Raw genomic sequence first — 23,354 nt, forward strand, 5'->3', positions numbered from 1 at the left:
ATCATGTTTTTATCACATATAAAACAAATATTTCATTGCTCACTTAAAAATATTTCAACTACAAAAATGATGAAACACAATTTGATCATAATTTAAAACATTTTTGACGTACAGTATGAAGCATCAAGTTTTATCATATGAAACACTAAAATGTCTTGTATGTCAAAAGACAGAAAATAACAAACATCATCAAACAGTCATGGTAATATTTTGATTTGACACAAAGGAATGTATTGACGGAAACATCAAAACTACAAAAAATTGCATAAAACGTATCGTTCTAGATGTACTTCCTCCTCTCCGGTGCCATGAAATAATATCAAAATACCCACTAAAACATCTTAATCCAGCCCAAAGATATATTTTTGAATAAATTATTGAAATGTCATAAAATATTTATTGAACATCCATAAAAACAGCGTACAACACTTTTCCAAAAAAAGAGAGAATCTACAGTATTCCACATACTTTGCTTCAGTTTCCTGTTTTGCTACTGTGTTTAGTTCTACAGTATACCATTGACTTTTGCTTAACTTGTACGATTTACCATCGCCGTCTAGTCAGCTTCTGTTAGCACTATTCATTTTTATTCTAATGACCGTAATACCCCTACGAAAAAACTTTTAGAATTTGTCCAATTATTCCAAAATTTCATATTGTAAATATGAGATTGTAAAACATCTAAAATTTGGCTAAAAACTTAGATTTTGATATTTTGGATATTTTCCAAAATTTGGAAGTTTTCAACCTTGGGGTATTTCGTATAACAAAAACGAACAATACTAATGGAGGCTAACTAAACAGTGAAGTGATGGTGAATTATAGAAGTTAAACAAAAGTCGATGACATAATGTAGAACTGAAGTCAGTGGCAATTTATGGAATTGGGTTAAAGCCAGTGGTACACAATGTATTTTCTCTTAAAAAATATGTTGCAACACAAAAAGTTAAATATGATCAAATTTCAATTGAAATATATTGCTTCTCACACATGAAACATTATTTTCTATTAGTAAAAACATATATATTTTGTTCATCAAAATATAATCATGTAATATCTTTATGTAAATATTTAATTGCAATGAATATGTGGTGTCGTTGGATCTCGGAATTTATCACGAAAAAAATGGCTTTTAAGGTCTCTACGGACTTGGAAGACATGGAAAGTTAAAAAAAAATGGTAAGCAGAATAGCATGCATGCACGTACGTAGGACAGAGCGACCACATATAAAGAGAGGTGGGAAGTAGTTGAGTGTCCGATATTTTCCTAATTAACGGAAGCATTATCGGCAAAAATGACTTAAGGATAACAATATATTCTTCCTGCTTTGGATCGTCTCAACCATAACCAACTAATTATATCCGGAATCAACGGATCATGAACTGAATTTTGTTGTAATGTTTGAACAAGTAAAAGCTCTACTCCCCTTACCTTTGGATCCGAAAAAAAAATTTATATGAGCTGACCTGTTCTTTCTAAACTCTGGCCCTTATATTAAAGATTGGTCCATCAATGGAAACCGTACATTGCAAATGCAAAACCTAAATATAATTTTCTAATGACATAAAAATGAAAAGTTCTTTTACCATTTTTGAAAAATACTCCGAATATCATATTTTTTAAGTATGAAAATGAATAATATACCATAAAGATATCAGAATTTTACACTAAAATTTTGATACATCGAAATACTTGTCATGGATAATAAAAAAAGTCTAAAAATGAAACTAATTTACGATGACCTAAGAATAGCAGAACTGGAGACCTATGCAACGAGTGTGTGCAAAAATGGCGGCTTGGTCCAGCTAACCCTTCCTGCCGGTGGCGGTCCACTCCTGGTAGCGGCGGAGGCTCGCCGGGAAGTCGGTGTAGAGGCCGTCGACGGCGACGTCGTTGATCCAGTAGTCGTACTCGGCGTAGGGGTCCTGCCGGAAGTTGAAGTGGAGGAACTGGTTCTCGTTCCGGTACGTGTAGGGGTGCACCTGCATGCCCCTGGCGTGCGCCCGGGCGACGAGGTCCGTCGGCGCCGCCAGCTTGTTGTCCCTCGTCGGCGGCACCACCGTGTCCTTCCACGGCCCCACGCCGACGACGTACTCCCTCATGTAGTCGAGGTACTCGTCGGAGGTGATCTCGTCGTAGGACTGGTTCGTGTCCTCCGTGCGGACGCCGACGTCGTCGATGAGGAACACCTTGGGGGAGTCGATCAGGTCGGCGGCGTAGATCAGCGACGTCGCCGCGAACGACTGGATGAACAGCGGCATCGCCCTCCACGCCGGCGACATGTACCGGCCGCCGTAGCCCCGCCGCTTCAGCGCCGCCACGAACTTGTCCTCGAACTTCTTCCCGTCGGCCCACCTCACCTGCTTGTTGACGAACACCGGGTTCTTCATCTCCGGGTCGATCCCCACCACCCGCTCCGCGCTCACCGCGATGTCGATGAACTCGTCGAACGTGATGATCCGCGACTCGCCGTTGTGCGACCTGTCGCGGAACGCGTAGCGCTGCTTCACGCGCAGCGTCTTGAGCTCCGCCAGGGTGAAATCGGCTGCAGAGACATTTCAACAAACATTTGATTGGCCGACGATGGCCTGCGGCGAGGTCAAGGTTTCGATCGGTCTGGGGCTTACTGATGAAGAAGCCGGTGAGGTTGGCCCACTGCACCTCGAGGGTGCGGCGGCGGCCGGCGAACTCGGGGTGGTCGGCGACGTCGGTGGTGTCGTCGAGCGTGGTGTCGTGGAAGCACACGAGGTGGCCGTCCTTGGTCGCCGTCACGTCCGCCTCGATGAAGTCGGCGCCCTCGTCGATGGCGCGCAGGTACGCTGCCGCCGTCTCCTCGGGGAGCTCGCCGTTGGAGCCCCTGTGCGCGATGTTGTACGCCCGCATCGTCTGCAGCGGCGCCTTCGTCTTCCCCGCCTCTCCTCCTCCTCCACCCCCGACCAGCGGCCGCGCCACCGCCACGCCGCCGCTCGCCGCGCACCAGGCCAGCACCAGCATCGCCGCCGCCATACCTGCACCGACGCGCACACGTTTAGAGCACAAAGACGCACGCACATCGCCGGAGATCGCGAGGCTGGCACGTACACGGAGAGGCCATGTTCTCGTGCTCGTCGCCGGCGAGTGTGGATCGATCGCTGCTGTTACGACGATCGCCGCATCGATCGGGTTCGACTGCACTGGATGAATGCTACACTATATATATATATATATATATATATATATATATATATATATATATATATATATATATATATATATATATATATATATATATATGAATATTCCAACAAAAAGTAGGTTTAATTGAGGAAATTTCACTTCAAAAGTGGCCCATTTCGTTGGATAATTAATGATAATGATGTGCCCGATTCTAGGTGAAAAACTACATTCATGCGTATCTCCCGTTCTCCTTTAACACATGCACCACATAGTACGGCGTCTTGTTGTTTGAATGTTTCAATAAGTATTTTGCGATGTTTCACTGGATTATTTTAAAATGTTGCACTCGTTTTTTTGGCGTTATTATATACCTTTATTTCTTTTATTTCTTACAAATATATTGATGTTTCATCGATCGAGTAACACTATATTTCATATTTGAAATTAAGCTAAACTAGCATCGTGGCCCGTGTAGACTGCGTGACTAACTTTATTATAAAATTTCTTATATAATATTAAATATAGTTTCATATTATATTATAAAATATAAATATTAAAGTGACAACATAGTTTTAAACTTGAATCTAACCTAATCAATTTTTTACATTTGATACTTCACACAAATTTAAACAACAACTTCTTTTATATTATCTTAATAACATAATAGATTTAAGAATAATATTATAATAAATTAAAGTTGCACAAAACTTATGGCATAATATATCTTCTTCAATCACATATCTTTAATATATACTACTTATTTATGATTGTACGTAACTTGTTTTAAATAACATAGCGTTCACTTATAAAATAATTAAATATTTTTAGACATATGAGAAAAAAATTATAGTTTAATCTTGCACGATATTCTTATAGGGATTGGACGACAGCAGCGCTGTTTAAAATAAACCTGATTTTTTCTCTTTCCTTGTATGATTCCAAAAATATATTATCTTTTCTTTTTTTATCTTTTATTTTCCTTCGACCGCTCGATAAAAAAACTATTTTTTTTACTTTCTTTGGACGGCAGCAGCGCTGATTAAAAAAAAACTAATTTTCTCCTTTCTTTGTCTGATTAAAAAAATATTATCTTATCTTTTTTATTTTTTCTTCAATGGCTCGATAAAAGACACCTGATTTTTTTTAATTTCCTTGTCCGATCCAAAAAAACCATTATTTTTTCTTTTTTTTCGATTCCAAAAAATCCAAAAAGTCACTTTTTTATCTCCCTAAGAACTGTCTTGTTTTTATCCCTTATTTTCCTTCTATAGCTCGATAAAAAAAACCTGATTTTTTTCTTTCCTGGTTCTATAAAAATCATATCTTTTCTTTTTCTCGATTCAAAAAATTGCAAAAATCACATTTTTTCTCCTAAAAAACTCTGTTGTCCAATCCAGATTAAAAAAATATCCAATTCGATCCAGAATCCAAAAAACATCCACATTCTTTTTTATCCAAAAAATCCAGGTTTTTTTAATCCAGAAAATCACGTTTCTTTTTTTATCCACAAAATCACGTTGTCCGATCCAAATTCAATCCAAAAAAATCATCTTCTTTTTTTCTCCTAAAATCATTTTTTTCTTATTTTCTCTCGATTAATGTAGAAATCTCTAAATCGTGAGAGCGAATGAGGTGGTTCCTTTTCCTATTACTTTATATATATAATAATAGATGTTTGGTATCCAAAAAGTGTTTCAAAGTGTGATTTAATTGTATTTTACTATTTTAATGATCCAAACATTTTTGACTAAACAATAAAACATATATTTTATTTGGGATGAAACACTGCCCAATCACTTTCGAAGGCTGTTAAGGTTAACAAAAGTTACAACATACGCATTGCCTGCTACAATAGCCGTGTTACCTGATTCGATGGGGATTCATTTGTTACGTGATGAATTAATTTTCATCTTATCAATCATGTACACTTTATACAACGGTCCTTGAAGCCCACATCCATCGCACCGTGGTCATTTTTATCTTTCTCGCACCGTCCAAAAATAAATTTATTTTTAGTTTGTATACAATAATAAATATTTGACTCTTCGTCCTATATTAATTTTATAGTTAATATGTTTTATTGTTATTAGATCATCGATAGTATTTTACATGTGACTAATTTTAAATTCTTTTATAAATTTTTTAAATAAGATAGATAATCAAATGTTAGACATAGGAATAAAAAAAGTCTTTGAGGACGGAGTACATGTTTTCATTGGGTATGGACAATATTCAAACATATTCCCTCGAATACGAGCATCCTACTTTTAAATTTGTCTATAACTACAATCATTTCTAGAGTACTATAATTGTGTAAGTACTTCCACATGTCAATAACTATGGATCTTTGGTCGCTCATGTAATAAGGGACATTATCATTAAAAAAATCTAGAAGTAACAACGCTTTCCACCTCAATATATGGTTAAAAATATTTATATTTGTGGACTAGAGTATTTAGTCTGTTCTTTTATGAAAAATAAAAGTTACTTGATTTTTAGTAGCTATTTAATAGTATAAACAATAAAATTAATTACTACAAAGTTAAAAATTTACTATAAAAAGATGGGATGGGATGATGAATTTTTTATATAGAAACTTTTTGTAAAAATATAATGTTTATTAGTTTGGAAATCGTATGTGCGTGCAAAATCCGAAAAATGTAGCAGCCCAAACAAACACCGCCGTAGTATATTTACGTAGTCGACTTTATAGATGAGGTGGTTTCTGATTACACGTGAATGATGTGTATTCCAGTGTACACATTCATATAGATAATCTTTCTAATGATATATTCTAAATCACACATACTTTTTTTCTCGATGGAAAAACGTCATCGAGACTTTGAACACCTGTTTGCGTGTGATAAATAGTAAACGAGAACGGGTCAGGAATCAATACTTGGGCTGTGAAGCTTGCACAACCACGTACCACAACAGCAAACACAATGACACGTACAGTGCAGTACAGGGAGGCGCATGCATACTATATCACCACACACGCTGCAGGCTTCCAGCGAATTCGGCGGAAACAAAAAGGAGAAAAGGAAAATCACCAACCCTTTCCCAAAGATTTGGTTTGATGCTGCTGCATGCGCTGATCGATCCGGTAGCGGCCGGGTCACGCACGCACCATCGTGCACACGCTGCGCGACCTTTAATAAAATCTCGTGACTTTATTACTAACACGTGGATTGAGAGGCGATACGTGAATCCAATAAACCGCTCAACTCATATCTCAGTTGCATACTACAGTATAATTTAATTTTAAAGGTGAAGAATTTTAATCTCTAATAAATCCCTAGACTCATGTGTCGGTGACGCATTTTAAAGATAGGGGATCCTAATCCCACTGGTGAGGATCAGCTCAACCAGCACAGTCATTGGGGACACATTTTTGTTACTACATAGCACAAGCGTCGGTGTATCGTTGGCTTAGCTCTTTTTCGTTTCCTTTTTCTTGATGAAAGAATCATGACGTATGGGAGATATTACTTGCCATTGTACTCAGGCCGCGTTCGGCGGAGAGTGGTTAAGTTAATTTATCCGAGACTGAAAACGTATTAATAGATTAATACATGATTAATTAATTATAAATTATTTTTTAAAAAATAAAATAGATTAATATGATTTTTTAAAACAACTTTCTATAGAAAATTTTTATAAAAAATACTCCGTTTAGAAGTTCGGGAAACGTGCGCGTGAAAAACGAATGAGCTAACTTAACTTAGCTGGGTGGCGAACGCGGCCTCAATCTTGTTCTAAAATACTCTCTTATAATAGTACCCCATATTTTTTATACGATAACCTTAACTTTTATCAAACGTTTGATCATTTGTCTTATAAAAAATATATAATTATTAATTATTTTGTTATTATTTAATTAGTTATTATCAGAGATTTATAATTTTACACATTTGGATAACATTTTTAATAAAACGAATAATCAAATGTAAATATAAAAGATAACGATGTCATAGAGTGAGTAACAGCAAAGACTTTACTGTATTGCACAGACCCATATCCCTACAAATAGGCTGAGATTTTATTCAAACGCTGAGAGGAGAGACGGAGAACTACGCTTTTAAGTGGTTATATAGTCCCTTTGTTTATTTTATTTAACGCAGGTAACTTTTAAACATTAGTTCGATCATCCGTTCTATTTAAAAGGTTATTTTATTATAATTTGATTTGTTAGAATAGAAACTTTAAGCATGATTTATTATAATTTTACATAGGGACTAAAATTTTTGAATAAACGAACAGTAGCCTATATAGGAGCAACGTAGGAGATCCAAACTTAACGGTGATAATAAGAAATGGGCAGTACATTTAAACCAACGTATGAAAGTATCAATAACCCCTGATAATTCGTCATTGAATCTCCTATAGTGATCTTCCGCATTCAGATCTGGTTTTAAACATTAAATATTAGTGGCAATGTTTTTAAAGTTTAACCAAATCTTATCCTAACCCCAAACATTTAAATTTATCATATGAAGAGTATTTGTTACTCCCTCCATATACAAATATTTTGAACTAATCAACATCTAACAAATAAAATAGGAGGGGTACTAAATTTACTATCAAAATATACATACATTGTTCTGAAACTTTAAAAACAAATTCTAGCATATTATAAAGAGAAAATTAATTTTGAATTTTAGAGCTTAATTTTAAAATTAATTAGAGGTTTTTGCTTGCCAAGTTTTCGCTCGTGTATGAAAAAGCTCTATAAGTGTTAGCGCGCAAGGATAATCTTGATTGAGAACTCCATACCGAAGTCTGGCTCAGAAAGAGAACGATGCCAGACTTTTAAGAAGTTGGCAGTGCAAATAGGAACAGCCCAAATTTAATTTCATTGGAAATTAGCTCAACTCTCGTACATTTAAGCATATTTTTCTCAAAAAAAAAAATACTTAATTCCAAATGAAGCAAGTCTACATTTAAGAGGTGATGATGTTTGTACAAACTGATGTTCATGTACTATGTACCTATGAGCTTTGCTCATGTGCAAACTAGAACATTGTTGAACCAACATCCATTTTTGGATTTAGGACATTGTTAAGCTGATGACGACAATTTTCTCAAATTTTGTTCACTCCCTTAACTTACAGTAAATAACAGCTCAGGCCCTGCATTCCTTTCAACTCATGGAAAGCCAGGGAATGGCTAATTAAGATATCATAAAAGCTAGTAATTAATAATATTACCAAGAAATTCAGAGGTTGGAAAAAGAAAAGAGAGAGAAAGAAAATGTGAAAAGAAAAGGAGAAGATCAAAAGAGAGTGATCTCACGGCTAGCTGGGTGTGCACCTCCTGCGAGAGCGGCGATCACAAGAACACCGACGGCGAGGGGTTGACGACGATGTGCCTGAGCGGGTTGGTGACGTCCCCGCCGCCGGCGTGCTTCACGAACTCCGCCGGCGTGAGGAAGTTGCCGTGGCAGACGCACACGATCCTCACCTCCTCGCCCTTCCTGTACTTGTACAGGAAGCCGTCGATCTTCCGGCCGTTGGGCCCGTCCACCCTGGACGACACCATCGGCATGTCCTCCATCATGCTCTTCCTCAGGTCGCCGGTGCTGGTCGTCCGCATCGTCAGCGACCGGAGCGTCCGCAGCGGCGGCTGCTCCTTCATGCTGCTGCCGCCGCCACCGGCCGGCGTCGGAGGAAGGGGCTTGTTTTGACAACTGGCATTGTCTGAAGATGATGTGTCCATGGCTTCAGCACTGACACCAACACCTGCGCGCCAAAGAGCAGAGCAGCAAATTTGTCACATTTCAGATTCAAATGAGATGATCAACTAAACTTTAGAGCATCTCCAACTCCAACTCTTGGAGGTGTATAAAATTAATCCCTAATCTTTATTTTAGCAATTACTAATTAGGCAGAAAACATGTCCAATAGGTTCTAAGTTTGTTCCTAATATTTTCGCATGCCTAAAATCAGCTCTCTCGTATACTAAATTTGCAGCAGAAAAATATGTTTCCAATACAAATTATTTAGTTTTGGACTTCTGGGGAAATGTGTAAATTTTTATACCCAATACAAGGTTCTAGGAAGTAATATATTAGCATTTTCTTGGAGATGCTCTTGCTGCGATGCTAAATTGCTATTCAAAATGCATTCCATTTTTTTTTATTTTTAAGTCAAAGGTGATGGCTTGAGCTCGGACAATGTCAAAGGCATCACCAGGTGAATAATGGTTCATACACACCAGCTTGGACAATGATTAGTCTAGACAATCATTCTTTTATGCTACCTAATGGCAATGTTTACAAGTTAGGAGTTAGGACCATCCCAAAAAAGGCATCTCTGAGGACTGTAGCCTCCACAAAAACATCACAGCCTAACGAATTCCATGAACGGCATCAATCATAGCAAACTCTAGGGAAAAAACAATCAATCCTATGTGTAAAAGCACCAATTTTTTTTCTCCTTAAAGAATCATCAGTTTTGAGTTTTGGACTGCAAAAGCACTCATCACCTAATCTCTCAACATGCCTCCCAATTCACTGTAATACAGTAGCCACCAACAACAGCAAGGATCCTGAACAGTGAAAACAACAGACTCATCCCAGTAAAAATCATCTTTGCTTGATCAATTCCATCATAACTGCAACTCAAACCACAACTTCATATATAGGCAATTAGATCATAATTCCATATCCAATTGCAGGGACCAGTTAAGTAATCATCCTGCCTATCCAAAGCATTGGCTACTATACTTCACTAAGATCCCTGTTTGGCCTTTGAGAAATTTCTTGTCAAATCCTATGAAATCAAACTGCTCCATGTGAAATTTCTGCGCTAAACTGTTTTATTTTTCAACCAAATTTCTTGTCAATTTCTGCGCCAAACTAGTAGCACAAACAGCACATCATGCCCGCCAACCTGAATGAAACATCAACAGCTAGCGAGCGACCAAAAGAGCTAATGGAATAGTTCACGTAGTACATTTTTTTTTGGTAAAAAAATATCTTTTTGGCTAAAAAATGGATTAATTAGAACAGTGGAGATTAAGGCATTAATTATGCAACAAATGAAGTGTTTTAGTAGGTAAAAAAAATGGAAGGTAACAGTATCACATGTACTACCTGGCTCTGGCATGCACGACGAGGTGCTCCCCTGCGAGGCGACGGATCGCCGGAGCTGGAACCCGGTGGGGTACATCGTGTCCTGACCGTCGTCCCGGCCGCCGCCACCGGACCTTCCGGAGTTCATGGAGTTGCGGCGCTCGAGGCGCTTGCGCTTGGCCTCGAGCCGCTTCAGGCTCTGCATCTCGCGCCGGCGCCACCGCTCCTCCTCGGTCTCGGTGGGGAGAGAGCTGGTGCGCATCAGCGGCGCCGGCGGGGGCGCCGCGGCGGCCATGTCGTCCCCGCCGCCGCCGCCCGGGCCCGGCAGCGAGCAGATTGACGCGATGGACGACGACCGCACCAGACGCGGCTTCTTGAACTCCCTCGCCTGGTCGGCGCCGCCGAAGCAGCCGCCCAGCGAGAGCCCCAGGCTGAGCTCAATATCGTCGGACTCGCCGCCGGCCACGCTCCCCGCCTTCCCCCCCGCCGCGCCGACCTCCCCGCCGAACCCGCCCAAAAAGTCCCTCGACGCCATGCTTCCACGCCACCACCACCACCACCCCCTCGATTCCGAGCAAGCTACACACACCCACCCCCTCAAGAACACACCCGAACAATTCAGCTCAGCAACAAACAGATGACAACCTTTTCACCCTATCCGAGCTCCACCACCACCCAGATTCCTCAGCAACACCTCCCCCATGCCGCGAATTCCCGCAAGAACGCGCGACCGACGAGCTCCAAATGCAGAGGACCGGCCATTACAGCGCCCACAAACGAGCAAGAATCCCCCCAAGCCGACAGCAGCTGCACGAACACAGCAAGAAAACGACCAGACGAACAGAATTGGATGAACCGGATCTCTCCGGACGCGGGGGAGGAGACAGACGGCAGGAGGAAGCACCGAAGCAGAGAGGATGGAGGGAGGCCTTCGTGTCCGTCGGTCTAATCTCTTCGCTCCTCCGCCATTAACCCGAGAGGGAGAGAGAGAGAAAGAAAAAAAATCGCGAGAGAGGGGAAAAAAAATCGGAAGTTGGGAATACGGGGGAACTAGTAGTTGGACGGGGGGAGTACGAGCGCATGGCGGGTGGCCACGTGTCGCGCAACGGGGACACGTGTTGCAACGTGACGAGCCAAGCCGAGCCGAGGTCGGATCAGCTCGAGCTGGGTGTGGTGGAGCCGGGGAGTGGGGTATGAAAAGTGTAAACGTGTCGAAGGAACGTAGGGGGGCCGTTTGGCCTGACACCTTCCGGATTATTCTGTGCTAAGTACACTGGAAACATACTCTAAGAGCATAAGAGCCGGTACCATAGCATGCTATAAGCCAACTACAAACATATTTTAAAGAGATAAGAGGGGAAAGAAGAAATGTGAGCTATTAATTTATAGTCAGCTGTACACGGACTTTGAGATAAAATGTATGTATAATATGTGGACCATATATTGATGTTTTTGTAGGTAACTATTGTATATTGTATGAATTGACTATTAGATTGGTTATAGATGAATTGAAGCTAGTAGTTGACTGTACTATTGAACTTGCTCTAATGAGATAACAGAGCAGAGAGAAGAGAAATGAGCTACATATTTATAGTCAGTTACAGCACGGACTCCTAGATGCTGTGTGTATGACTCCTAGATGCTATGTGTATGACGTGTATGCTAGTATATGTTTTATAAGAAACTATTATATAAATTAACTATTAAATTGGCTATAGATGAATTGAAGCTAACAGTGAACTATACTATTCAACTTGCTCTAACCGGCCTCTATTGTTTTGTTCACTGGTGGATCAATCGATGTCTGAACGGTGCAGACGTATTATGCCGGATATGTATGAAAGAGCATGTAGCTTAGTGGTTAGAGTTATCTGATTAGCATCTAAGATCTTGGTTAAAATATCTATAGTGGTATGAATTTTAGGTTAGGTTATTTTGAGGCGCTGAATTTCCAAAAAAGTGACGGTATATATCTGGTTGGTTGGATATAGAGGTCGGGTTGGATATAAAAGTCGGTTAAAGTATCATTCTCTAAAATAAATGCTTGGGACCTAAGTATCAGTCTGATATGGGCCAAACCATAAATTTGTAAATAAATAATAATTTATTAATAAAACTTTTCTACATAGGTATGTTTAGTTCTAAGCTCTAAAATAAAGTTTCAGTTAACTTGGACATATTTATCTGGGATAAAGTGTTAGAGCAGTAACATCTACAACATGAATTTACTATCAGCTACAAAATATTTTATGTTATATATATATATATTATACGGAAAAAGTTATTTTTTCGAGCATGTCCTCTTAATAAACATAAAGAAAAACTGTTTTGCTGTTTCGTACGCAGGCATAGTGAACATTTAATTCGTTTTACTTCATTGCGTAGATTTTGATATTTAGTCGTTGCAAGAACATTTTATCGATGATTTTCTGATCCTGTTTTTAGATTTCCGTCGTCACGTTCTCAAATGACATGTTTTGTGTCAAAAATTTCTATATAACCTCACCTGACCTTTGTAGATCAATTTTCTAATAATTATTTTTTTTATCTTGAATAGTTTATCATAAATAAAATACTCAAGAAAAATCTAAAAACCTTGGCTGCGTTCTTTCCCGCCGAAGACGAAGGATAAATATTATCTAATTTTTGTGATAGCTATTAAATAATATAAATGATGAAATTAACTTAAAAAAGTTAAAAAAAATCTGTTTTAAAAAGATAAAATGATGAAATTTTATATAGGAACCATTTCTAAAGATACACCATCTAGTACTTAGAAATCATACATGCAGAAACCGAGAAAAAAAATGAGAATAGTATAAGGAACGAACGCAGTCCTCCTGAGAACAAGATAAAAACGAATAACATAGTTTTATCACGCTCAATCCTTGGAAACAAATATGGCTAAACCAGGCACGTTTCCAGTTTTCAACCATTTCAAAATCAAATCAAATCTGGTAGTACTACCCGTATACTGTACACTAGACTAGAGTACTCCACCGTACCAAGCCGAGCCAGACACTACTAGAGCCTGACTGATCGGCTCGGCTCGCCCACAGGAAACCCCCAAAAAACAGCATCCACCTCTTGGCGACCCCGTAGAGGCAGGCATGCAGCTGGGCCCCACCCTACCCTACCCTAGGCTGGCAACTGGCACCCAACAAACAAACAGCTGCAACTTGCCGCGCCGGTGGGCCCCACTCTGCCTCGACGGCGACCCTACGCCGCAGCGACACGTCGCCTCCCGAGAGAGAGAGAGGGGGGGTACGTGTGCGCAGGGCGCCGCATCGTCCGCCACGTGTCCCTCCTGCCCGTGGGGGCCCACGAGACAGCTCACGCCCCCTCCCTCCGGGACGGGGCCCACCCCTCTCGCGACCCCCCGCGTCGCCGTCCCCGCTCGATGACATGTGGGACCGGGCTACGCCGTGGCCCCACGCGTCGGTTGCTGCGTGGGCGCGCGCGGGTGGTTTCTGGTGGTGACGTAAGCGTGGTGGGGTCGGCGCGGTTGTCGCGACGTCTGCGGTGTGAGGGGACACGTCATCCCCCCGCCGGCCGCGTGGGGGTGGCGCGCGACGGCGACGTGCTGGCGTAAGACCCACGTGTCGCGCGGCGGCGGGGGTGGGGGGAACGGACGGCCGGGATGGTGGCCGGGTGTCTACTGGGAGGGTGGGGCCCGCCTACAAGTGGATGGCGGATAGCGTTGGGCTGTGGTCCCACCGCAGTGGCTGGGGGTGGATGGATCGTCTGTGAACTGTAGACTGTGGATGTTTGTTCTTATATTGCATTGCATGAAAGCTGAAGTTCCCAAAAATTTTAACGAGGAATATCACATAAATATGTATGTTCACACGTTTTAAGTATTAAATATGGTCTAGTTATAAAAATAAATTTTATATTTCGCTTGGAAACCACAAGACGAATCTTTTAAGTCTAATTAATCCGATATTAGCACATGTTGGTTACGGTAACACTTATGACTAATCATGTACTAATTAGGCTCAAAAGATTCATCTCGCGATTTTTCCCATAACCGTATAATTAGTTTTAATATTCACATATATTTAATGCTTCATTTAAATGTCCAAAGATTCGATGCGATATTTTTGGGAAAAAGTTTTTGGGAACTAAACAATGCCTTAGCTATTTCAAAATTTTTGAAAGATAGTTGAAGTTTAGCTCCATATAATTACTCTAGGGATCCCCATGATTAAAAGATACATATAGTACGGAATATTTTTAATATTAGCAAAAATTTATTATCACACACAATACCATTAGTTATATAGTTGTAATAAGTGAGATGCCACATTGATAAACGAAAAGCAAAACGAAAGTTTGAGGGAAAACAATGTTACCTATGTTTGAATGAATTATAAATTCAATCTCTTTTTTATGCTAGTTGACGACATATAATAACTGTTATAATTAATCAAAATAATTCACAAATAATAGTATCATTTGTCCTTAACACGTTGCCGCGCTATAAAAGGAAAATTTTAACTCATCCGGTAAATCATACTACCTAACAAAACAGACAAATGAACGAGGTAACTGCTAAATGACATGGACATAGGTTAAGCATCTATTAGTCAAATCGTCATGGTTAACAACACCAGGTGACATATTATTCACTACTTAGTACTAGATTTTAATAAAACTATGATAGCTATACCACCAACCCATGATTTATGGCACAATACATCTTCATAGTACTACTATTAATTAACTATCGGAAGAATTTCTTTTCAAACCCATCGCTGTTCACAAGAGGAGTAGCATAAAGCTAAACAAGCAATAATTATTAAACATGGTTACTCCCTCCGTCTCAAAATATATTTATTTTTCAGTTTTTAGATATAGTGTTTGACTCTTCGTCTTATTTTAAACTTTTGGCGGATAATGTTTTTATCGTTATTTGATGATAAAACATAAATATACTTTACGCATGATTTTTTTGAGTCTTTTAATAAATTTCTTAATAAAACGGATGGTCACTACATACATTGAAACGGACGAAGTAAGGGTCCGTTTGGCACAGCTCCAGCTCCTAACTCTAACTTAGCTGGAGCCGGAGCTGTGCCAAACGGTACGGATTCTATTTTTTTTGAGCGGAGCTGCCGGAGCTACTCCTCAAAAATGAACTACAGGGGTGGAGCTGGGTTTTTCTGCTCCACAACTTCACTCCACGCCAAAAGACCTACTATCATTTGTTATTTAATTTAATTGCTCGAATTTGCCACTTATGTAGGACTATATATTATTACTAAACATTTATATTATATGTTAACTACCATATAGGATTTTGTAACCACATGGCTGTTGTTCAAATTAAAAAAATAATCGGTATTTAATTATATGAAAAAGAAATATAATTAAATTATGGCTTAATCATGACTCCATATGATCCACAAGGATATTATTATCAATATACTCTGTATCCTCTCGTTTAGAAGTTCTAGAGCAGACCAAGCTAGCCAAACAATTTTGATCTGCTCTTCAGCTCCCACAGAAGCAGCTCTCACTGGAGTTGGAGTTGGAGCTAGGATCTAAAGTTCAGAGCTCTATCAAACGGGCCTTAAATATCAATACTACTCCAGTAACAATAAAACCGTGGATTCTGAACTTTTTTTCTGATCCATTCCTAATAGGTCACATGTGTGCCTCTCATGGTGATGTGCAGAAGAGATCCAGCAAATCCGCGAGGCGGGGAACAGAATCTTGGGGATATCGATTTTGTACGATGTTCGCCACATAAAAAAAATATCAGGAGTCGGCGATTTGACGCTGTCAGATTCAAACCCCAATTATTATTATTATGATAGCTTTATTTTTTAAATTTATGTGACAATTCATCCTATTTAAAAATTATAAAATCTCACGTATAAAGTATACTTTTATCGACTAGTACTAATAAAAATATTAATCACAAAAATAATTTAAGATGGAAGATTTTTTTTAATAAAAACTAAAAAATAAACTTAGTATAGGATGGAGGTAGTATTACACTATTGCTCATCTATGTTTTTATAGTATTTTTTAATCTTTTCGTCTATTTTCTCATCTCCGTCCGTCTCGGACGATGTTTAGATTGAGAAGTGTCACATCAAATGTTTGACCGAATATCAGAAGGGGTTTTCGGATATGAATGAAAAACGAATTTCACGGCTAGCCTGGAAACTGCGAGACGAATCTTTTGAGCTTAATTAATCCGTCATTAGCACATGTTGGTTACTGTAGCACTTATGGCTAATTATGGACTAATTAGGCTTAAAAGATTCGTCTCAATATTTCTTTCGTAATTGTGCAATTAGTTTTTTGATTCATCTATTTTTAATGCTATATTTGGGTGTCCAAAAATTCGATGTGACGTTTTTGGAAAAAAATTTGAAAAGTAAAGAAGGCCTCACTCGTGGCCTCCTCCGGTTGGACGGCGGCGTCCATTTGCCCGGCGCCAACTTGCAACACATCTTTTTTTTTTGGCAATTTGTCAATTACTCAAGTGGTGATTAGACTAATGGCAAATGTCAGTACCATCATTAGCACTAACCTAGTTTGCTAAGTACCTGAGCTTTTGGTTTGCTAGGGCAAAGTTGCGTTTCCATCGGTGTACTTTTAACTACCTGGTGAGATGAGTCTCGAAGTAAAACAGCATGATAAACGCATATTTTTGTACTTCAGCAAAAAAAAAAAAAGAAGAACGGCACATTTCATCCTTAAATTGGTGTTTAATTGGTACTGAAACATACAATGATCGATAATGAGTCATTAATAGAATTCTCCATTGGGTTTTACGTCACAGTACTTATCCCCGCACGGGGAATTGATTCCTGTGGATTTCTTGTACCTGCTTAAACAATATATAATATAGTATACATCTAATCATATATAATTGAAATTTTATATCAACAAATAAATATATATTTACTAATTCATATGATAGAAATATAAAATTATTATTTATTGCATATAACAATGAATATAATCACATGATATGAAAAAAATAAACTTAAAACTCATATATATCTATTAATCATATCTCCACAAGGAACGGGGACAGAAGAGTGATCCTTTAATTCTTCGTGAAGAATCAATTAAAACCATCCCATTCGTAATAGGAGAATTTCCCTTAGGGAAACCGGTAGCTGGGGCCATTGACTTCTCTACCTCCAACGGTGGCACCCATATTGCCACTGCCCTCATCGGCTACGATCTGACATTGCACGATGGATTTGCCATTATCGTCTTAATTATCTCCGTGTGATATTTTTTGCGTGGTTTAGACGACTATTCGGTCGTGTTTTACACAAGTTTTGGTGTGGTTGAGTTTTCACCGTAAATATACCCAAATACATCCATAGCTACGTTTTTTCTTGTATAAGCACCCAAACTATTTGCCCGTCAATGTCCGTTTTGTGAGAGAGAATACATGATGGCAGCAACAAATATTTTTATCCGATCTAAAGCACAACACACACTCACACAATTAACGGTGCGTGATCTGATCTGCGATCTCCAGCTACTCTTTTTTTCTTATCGGAAAAGACTCGGATCCGACATGCCATTGGCCGCAATTGTTGGACACTTGCTCTTTAATTTCCCCTCCTTTTCTTTTCCTATTAAATGGCAAGTTGCTCGCTGCCTGATCCTTGTTACCTCTAGCTCACTCACTGGAGTGTTTCGGCCCGGTCTTTTCGCTTCTGTTTATAATTATAAGCTAAAATTTAAATTTTTAGTTTTTAATTTCGTTTTAAGTAGATTTTACGGTTTTGCTATTAGAGTTTACTTTCCAGATAGACTTTTAATCGCCAAAAACACACATATATAAAAAGTTTATATGTTAATTATTTTTTTATAAATATATCGTTTGGCTTGAAATTACTAATATATTACTCTGATGGAGCTAGGAGATAAGTGTTGTAAATTGGCAACTTGCAGCCCATAGGACTAGACTGAATTGGCATGGATGGCATCTATGGCAGCACACTACACTACAGTGCAGTACAGTACGTAACTTTGGCACATTGTTGGCTGTTTCTAGGCCTATCGATCTGTGGGTTCTTTACAGGAGTCAGGAGGTGCAGCAGTGGTTGATCCCCACTTGAGACACGTACGCATGCTTTAACAGTAGACGTACCAAAGGCTTTATAGTCTTAGACCTTGTTTGTAAATTTTTTTTCAAAAACATCCCATTAAGTTTTTAAACACATATTTAAAGTATTAAACATAGTTTAATTATAAAATAAATTTTAGATTCTATCTAGAAACCACGAGATGAATCTTTTGAGTTTAATTAATCCATCATTAGCACATGTAAGTTACTGTAGCACTTATAGATAATCACGTCCTAATTAGGCTCATACGATTCGTCTCACGATTTATCATATAACTGTGCAATTAGTTTTATATTTTATCTATGTTTAATACTCTATTTAGGTGTCCAAAGATTCGATACGATGTTTTTGGTGAAAATTTTTAGGAACTGAACAACCCTTATTTTAAATTTATTTACGGGTCTATATATATATGTATTAATATATGTATAAATTTAGCTAAAATAAGAAGATGGTGAAACCGAGGAGCAGTTATGTTTGTAGATGACCGTCGTACCAAATAACACGTAAAATTTATATATTTTTTATAGAAAAATTTATAGTTTTTTTGAACTCGTCAGATTTATGGATCAGATTGTAAATGGCCGAGATACTCATGTGACGTAAGGGAAAAAGGAGCGGAAAAGATAAACCTACTAAAAAAATTATGGCAATTAAAAGGAAGTATTAACTACGTGGTTTAAAATGTAAAAACCATCAATTAAATGTTCTATATCATGAAACTTTCACAATATCAGTTCATTTTTAAGATAATAAAGAAAGATTACACCTATAACCTCTGCCAGATAATGCATTGTTTATATTTATTTAATTCGTTCAATATAATATAAGAGATTTTGGTTATGAAATACATATATAAAATCACTTACATTTTTAAGGGTTAATTAGATACATGCCATTATAATTTTGCTAGTTTTAAAATATGCCATTACAATTCGACTAATTGTGAATATGCCATTATAATTTTATAACTATTTCAGATATGTTATTTTTGGACCAAATTGCCCTTTGCACATGCCAAAGTCACGGTAAACAATAGATGGACAATATGATCTAAAAAATACACCGAAAGGATATGGAGTAGCATATTTCTAATAGTTCTGAAATTATAATGATATCCTTATAATTAGTCGAATTGTAATGATATATTTCAAAACTTACAAATTTATAATTACATGGATATAATTAACCTTTTTTAAATAGGCATGGTAGTTTCTTCGGTGCCAAGAGTACGTATGTACGGGTTTAGATGAGCCTACTCCCCAATGGGATCACCGTGGGCAGTGTACGTACGCATCTAGTTGTTTAGAAATGAAAAAAAGAAGATGTTGAGAAATGGACGTGTCGCTCTAATTAATTAACCAACCTCCATAAATATATCACATTAATTGCACGTTTTTATCTGCGTGTGCACCGATTGACCAGACATTCACTGCACGTTCGTACGTACTCACATGTCGTATTGAAACGTGCACTTTTGACGATTTAGTGTGTGCGTGCATGTACACACGTATATCCGTATTGTAGTAGGGATGCAAGCGAGTCGGTTCATAATTTGATGGGTTGTACAGATATTATTTGTATATACTAGAATATCGCTCCTGCGTTGCAACGGAATTTTATTTAAAAATATTATTAGTATGTTAATAAATTAAAGTTAATAAAAATAGTTTGATATATAGATCTTAATTATTTTTTACTTTAAAAATAGGAGAAAGTTGGTAGTGGGATAAGTGGTAGATTTATCACCACTCACCCATCACTCTTACTTTTATGGAGTATAGATATGCATAGGATTACGAATATATCTATGGGTTTACGGATCGATCCTTTTACACCTCTGGTTGAATGAGGAAGGGGTTGTGATTTGTTTTGTTTTTTTTTTTTTTTTGGCTCAGGTTCAGGCAATCCGGTGCCGATCTGTTTTGTCATGAGAGAGCTAGCTGAGCTGCATCCATCCTTGACAAAATATGGCAAGAATAATATTGCCGGTACTTGCACGATGGAGCAGTCTAATGTTACGATTTTTTTTTATATTTATGCATATAAGCTAAAATTTTAATTTTTAACTTTATATTTGCTATTTGGAATTGATTTTGGATTTTTTTTATTATAGTTTATTTTTCAACCTTGAATTTTAGACGGTTAAGAACATGTATATAAAAATAATATTTATAAATTACTTTTTAACAAATATGTTAGTTTGGCATCACTCCATGAATGTTTGAACGGCGCAAACAGGGTCCAGACTGATCACCTACGCTTGTCAGCTCGTATAGTAAGCCCGTCCAGATCACGTTATCCATTATTGATTTTCTTAAATACCAATAATCTTTGGTTCACATCAATCAATTCTGTGTATTGCAACGTATCTATATATGACTATGAGAATAGGTTGCAGATGGCCCATGTCTCAAGTGCAGAAATGTTTCCGCTCTCATACAGTAAATCTCATATAAATGATACAACTATATATAGGTCTATGCTTTTTGCTAGATAAGAGCAGAAATATATATGGAGTTGCTTCTACACCTTATAATTGATAACTACACCTGACAGACGTGTAAAAGCAGGGAAAGGTCGACGGAGCACACTCCTTGGACACCCAGCACAAGGGCCGGTCGATCAGTCCTGCCAACTTGCCCAAGTTGCACAATACAAAATCGTCACAAATCCAACCCAACACTTTCCACTGCATTCTCTCCCTCTGCATCTCCATCAGTTATCACAACACCATCACATAAGAGGGTTATTGTTTGACTTTTTAAAAAGAAATATTTATAAACAAAAAATAATTTATAAATCTCTTTAGATTTGTGTTTTTAACGATTTAAAACGAAATGCTGAAAAATAAACCACAATATAAAAAACCTCACGATCAGACTATAAATTAAAAATTTAAATTTTGGTTTATAAGCATAAAAAAACAGCAATAATGTCCAAGATGGGTATGCCACTATGGCTGCTGGGCAATTAAGCTGCACCAGTGGATGCATGCAAACGGGGAGATAGTTTATGTTATCCAAGGATGCAAGCCTGCACTATTCAATGCCAAATTGGTGTCGAATTCGGTCGGCCCTCCGTGCCGTGCATGCACCTGGACCGACTATTATATGCGCAACTTGGGCTATATTTGTGCGTCATTTTTGTATTGTACCTGTGGTTTGTAATGCTTCTGTAGATCAATTGAGAAATGGAAGTGTCACATGGAAACAGGTACTGTATGTAGCAATTTTTTTTCTTTACCAGTTAAGTGACCATCTTTTCGCTTTTGCTTATACTAATAACCCAAAATTTAAATTTTTAACTTTAAGTTTAGAGTTAATTTTGGGGGCTTTTTCACCGAAGTTTATTTTCTTACATTGTCTTTTGGATCGCTTAGAATAAATATATAAAAGTTCTACTCACAAATGATTTTTTATTTATAAATATATCGTTTGACTTTTACGATAAATGGTCAACGTAGCATCATATCGTATGATCATAACAGAAACAAAACAACTGCTCTAACTTAATTACACGAACACACTTGAGTCAACGATATATAGGTCCTATTTTTTTATACTTAACGTACGTTTTAGTAATATAACTGGACATACAACTAAGTCAGAGGATCCTCTTCCATCGAAAATAACTATGACATGATCAACAGAGAAACCATGACAGGATGATGCAATTTAATTACCAAGGGGTTTTGAAACTTGAATCACGAACTCTCTGCCGGGAAATATCATCTGAACAGTAAGCTTTTCAGCTTTTGCACTCACCAAATTATTTCGTGGAGTTGCTTTCTGAAGAACCACTCTGAAGGTTCGGCGGGCGCACGTACGTTTAGTTGCTCCATCGCTCAGTGTCCTGCTTTGTATTTGGTATAAGATTGTAGAAATATCATCCATGTGTATGCAAGTACGCGTTCATGCACAAACAAATAAGTCTTACCTCCAAGGATACGGTGAGTGCAAGCCCTGTATATGGGACGTAATTCCGATGACTTATTCTCCCTGCCTTGATGGCTGACATATGGGTCTAATAGCTTTAAAGTTCACGTGTCAATCTTTATGTCATAAAAAAAAGATCTCATTCCCTATATACAAGCATGTGAGAATACGGAATGGTTTGGCAACACTTCTTTTTTCACTAGACACTTATAACATATACAAAGTTATATCTATAAATATAAATACGCGTATGAACTACCTTTATCAGTATATTTAAAATTTGAAGACTAAGTTGACTGTACCTTAAAATCGACGAAATTATCACTAACATGTCACTATCAATGGAAAAATTAAATATATGTATTTTCTTCTGTTTTACGTGAATATAAATTTATTTTTCACCTAAACTACCATTCACTTTGTCAAATCTGTATTGTACATCACTTTATCTAACTCTAGTGTTTTTCTTCACCGTTTTCACAAATTTCAATGCCACAATTACTCATAGATAAACTTATTTTGAGAAAACTAAGAGGGAGCAAGAGTTTTTTTTTTGAAAACGAATTGAAGAGAAAGCAAAAGTGATTTTATTTGGGAAAATATTATTCATTTTAACTGTTTATATCCTTAAATAGCCATCATGAAATCAGACTGTCTATATATCCAAAAAATCTAAAAGAACACCAGCAGGAAGAAGAGTTTTCAGAGCCTCCAAAACATCAGAACAAAAATGCAAACACCATCGACGACATGGGCCAGGAGGTGAGGTGGATGGAAAGGAGAGAAGCAAGTGGCTGCAAGTATGCGTGGCCGGCGGCCGGCAGAGAGAATCCGGGCAAGCAGAAGATGCAGATGGTGAGGGATGGATAGATAAATAGTTAACCGGACAGGAGGGCATGATGATCATGATGGAACGTAGCCACCGAACAGGGAACATGTGTCGCCCAGGGGCTGAATCTGCATTCCATCCTCCTCTCGATCTCTTCTTCTTGTGAATTTTTTTATTTTTTAAATCTTTTTTTAATAAATAATTTTATTATTAAACTTTCGGGGAAAATATTTTCACCGTATGA

The 23,354-nt window shown here is 38.1% G+C and overlaps 2 protein-coding genes across 2 annotated transcripts; both read right to left on the reverse strand.

Moving 5' to 3' along the window:
- Positions 1-1,334: 1,334 nt before the first annotated feature.
- Positions 1,335-3,174, reverse strand: LOC102721293 (glycerophosphodiester phosphodiesterase GDPD6-like). The gene is made up of 3 exons (XM_040526250.1): positions 3,083-3,174; positions 2,629-3,009; positions 1,335-2,546 (listed from the first exon to the last, which is right to left on the reverse strand). The coding sequence occupies exons 1-3, from the start codon at positions 3,093-3,095 to the stop codon at positions 1,807-1,809; spliced, it is 1,134 nt and encodes a 377-aa protein (XP_040382184.1). The 5' UTR covers positions 3,096-3,174; the 3' UTR covers positions 1,335-1,806.
- A 4,958-nt stretch (positions 3,175-8,132) lies between these two features.
- On the reverse strand, positions 8,133-11,235 carry LOC102721569 (ninja-family protein Os07g0602900). Its single transcript, XM_040525684.1, has 2 exons — positions 10,254-11,235; positions 8,133-8,898 (listed from the first exon to the last, which is right to left on the reverse strand). The coding sequence occupies exons 1-2, from the start codon at positions 10,765-10,767 to the stop codon at positions 8,489-8,491; spliced, it is 924 nt and encodes a 307-aa protein (XP_040381618.1). The 5' UTR covers positions 10,768-11,235; the 3' UTR covers positions 8,133-8,488.
- Positions 11,236-23,354: the final 12,119 nt, after the last annotated feature.

Source organism: Oryza brachyantha, chromosome 7 (assembly GCF_000231095.2).
Source record: "Oryza brachyantha chromosome 7, ObraRS2, whole genome shotgun sequence".
Taxonomy (NCBI): Eukaryota; Viridiplantae; Streptophyta; class Magnoliopsida; order Poales; family Poaceae; genus Oryza; species Oryza brachyantha.

What these genes read in the sequence shown, in the direction of transcription:
- LOC102721569 (XM_040525684.1), bottom strand. Translation starts at nt 10,767, where the DNA reads ATGGCGTCGAGGGACTTTTTGGGCGGGTTCGGCGGGGAGGTCGGCGCG. An exon ending in GTCGTGCATGCCAGAGCCAG is followed by an intron (nt 8,899 to 10,253) that starts GTAGTACATGTG and finishes TTTGGCGCGCAG; the next exon opens with GTGTTGGTGTCAGTGCTGAA.
- LOC102721293 (XM_040526250.1), bottom strand. An exon ending in CCTCACCGGCTTCTTCATCA is followed by an intron (nt 2,547 to 2,628) that starts GTAAGCCCCAGA and finishes ATGTCTCTGCAG; the next exon opens with CCGATTTCACCCTGGCGGAG.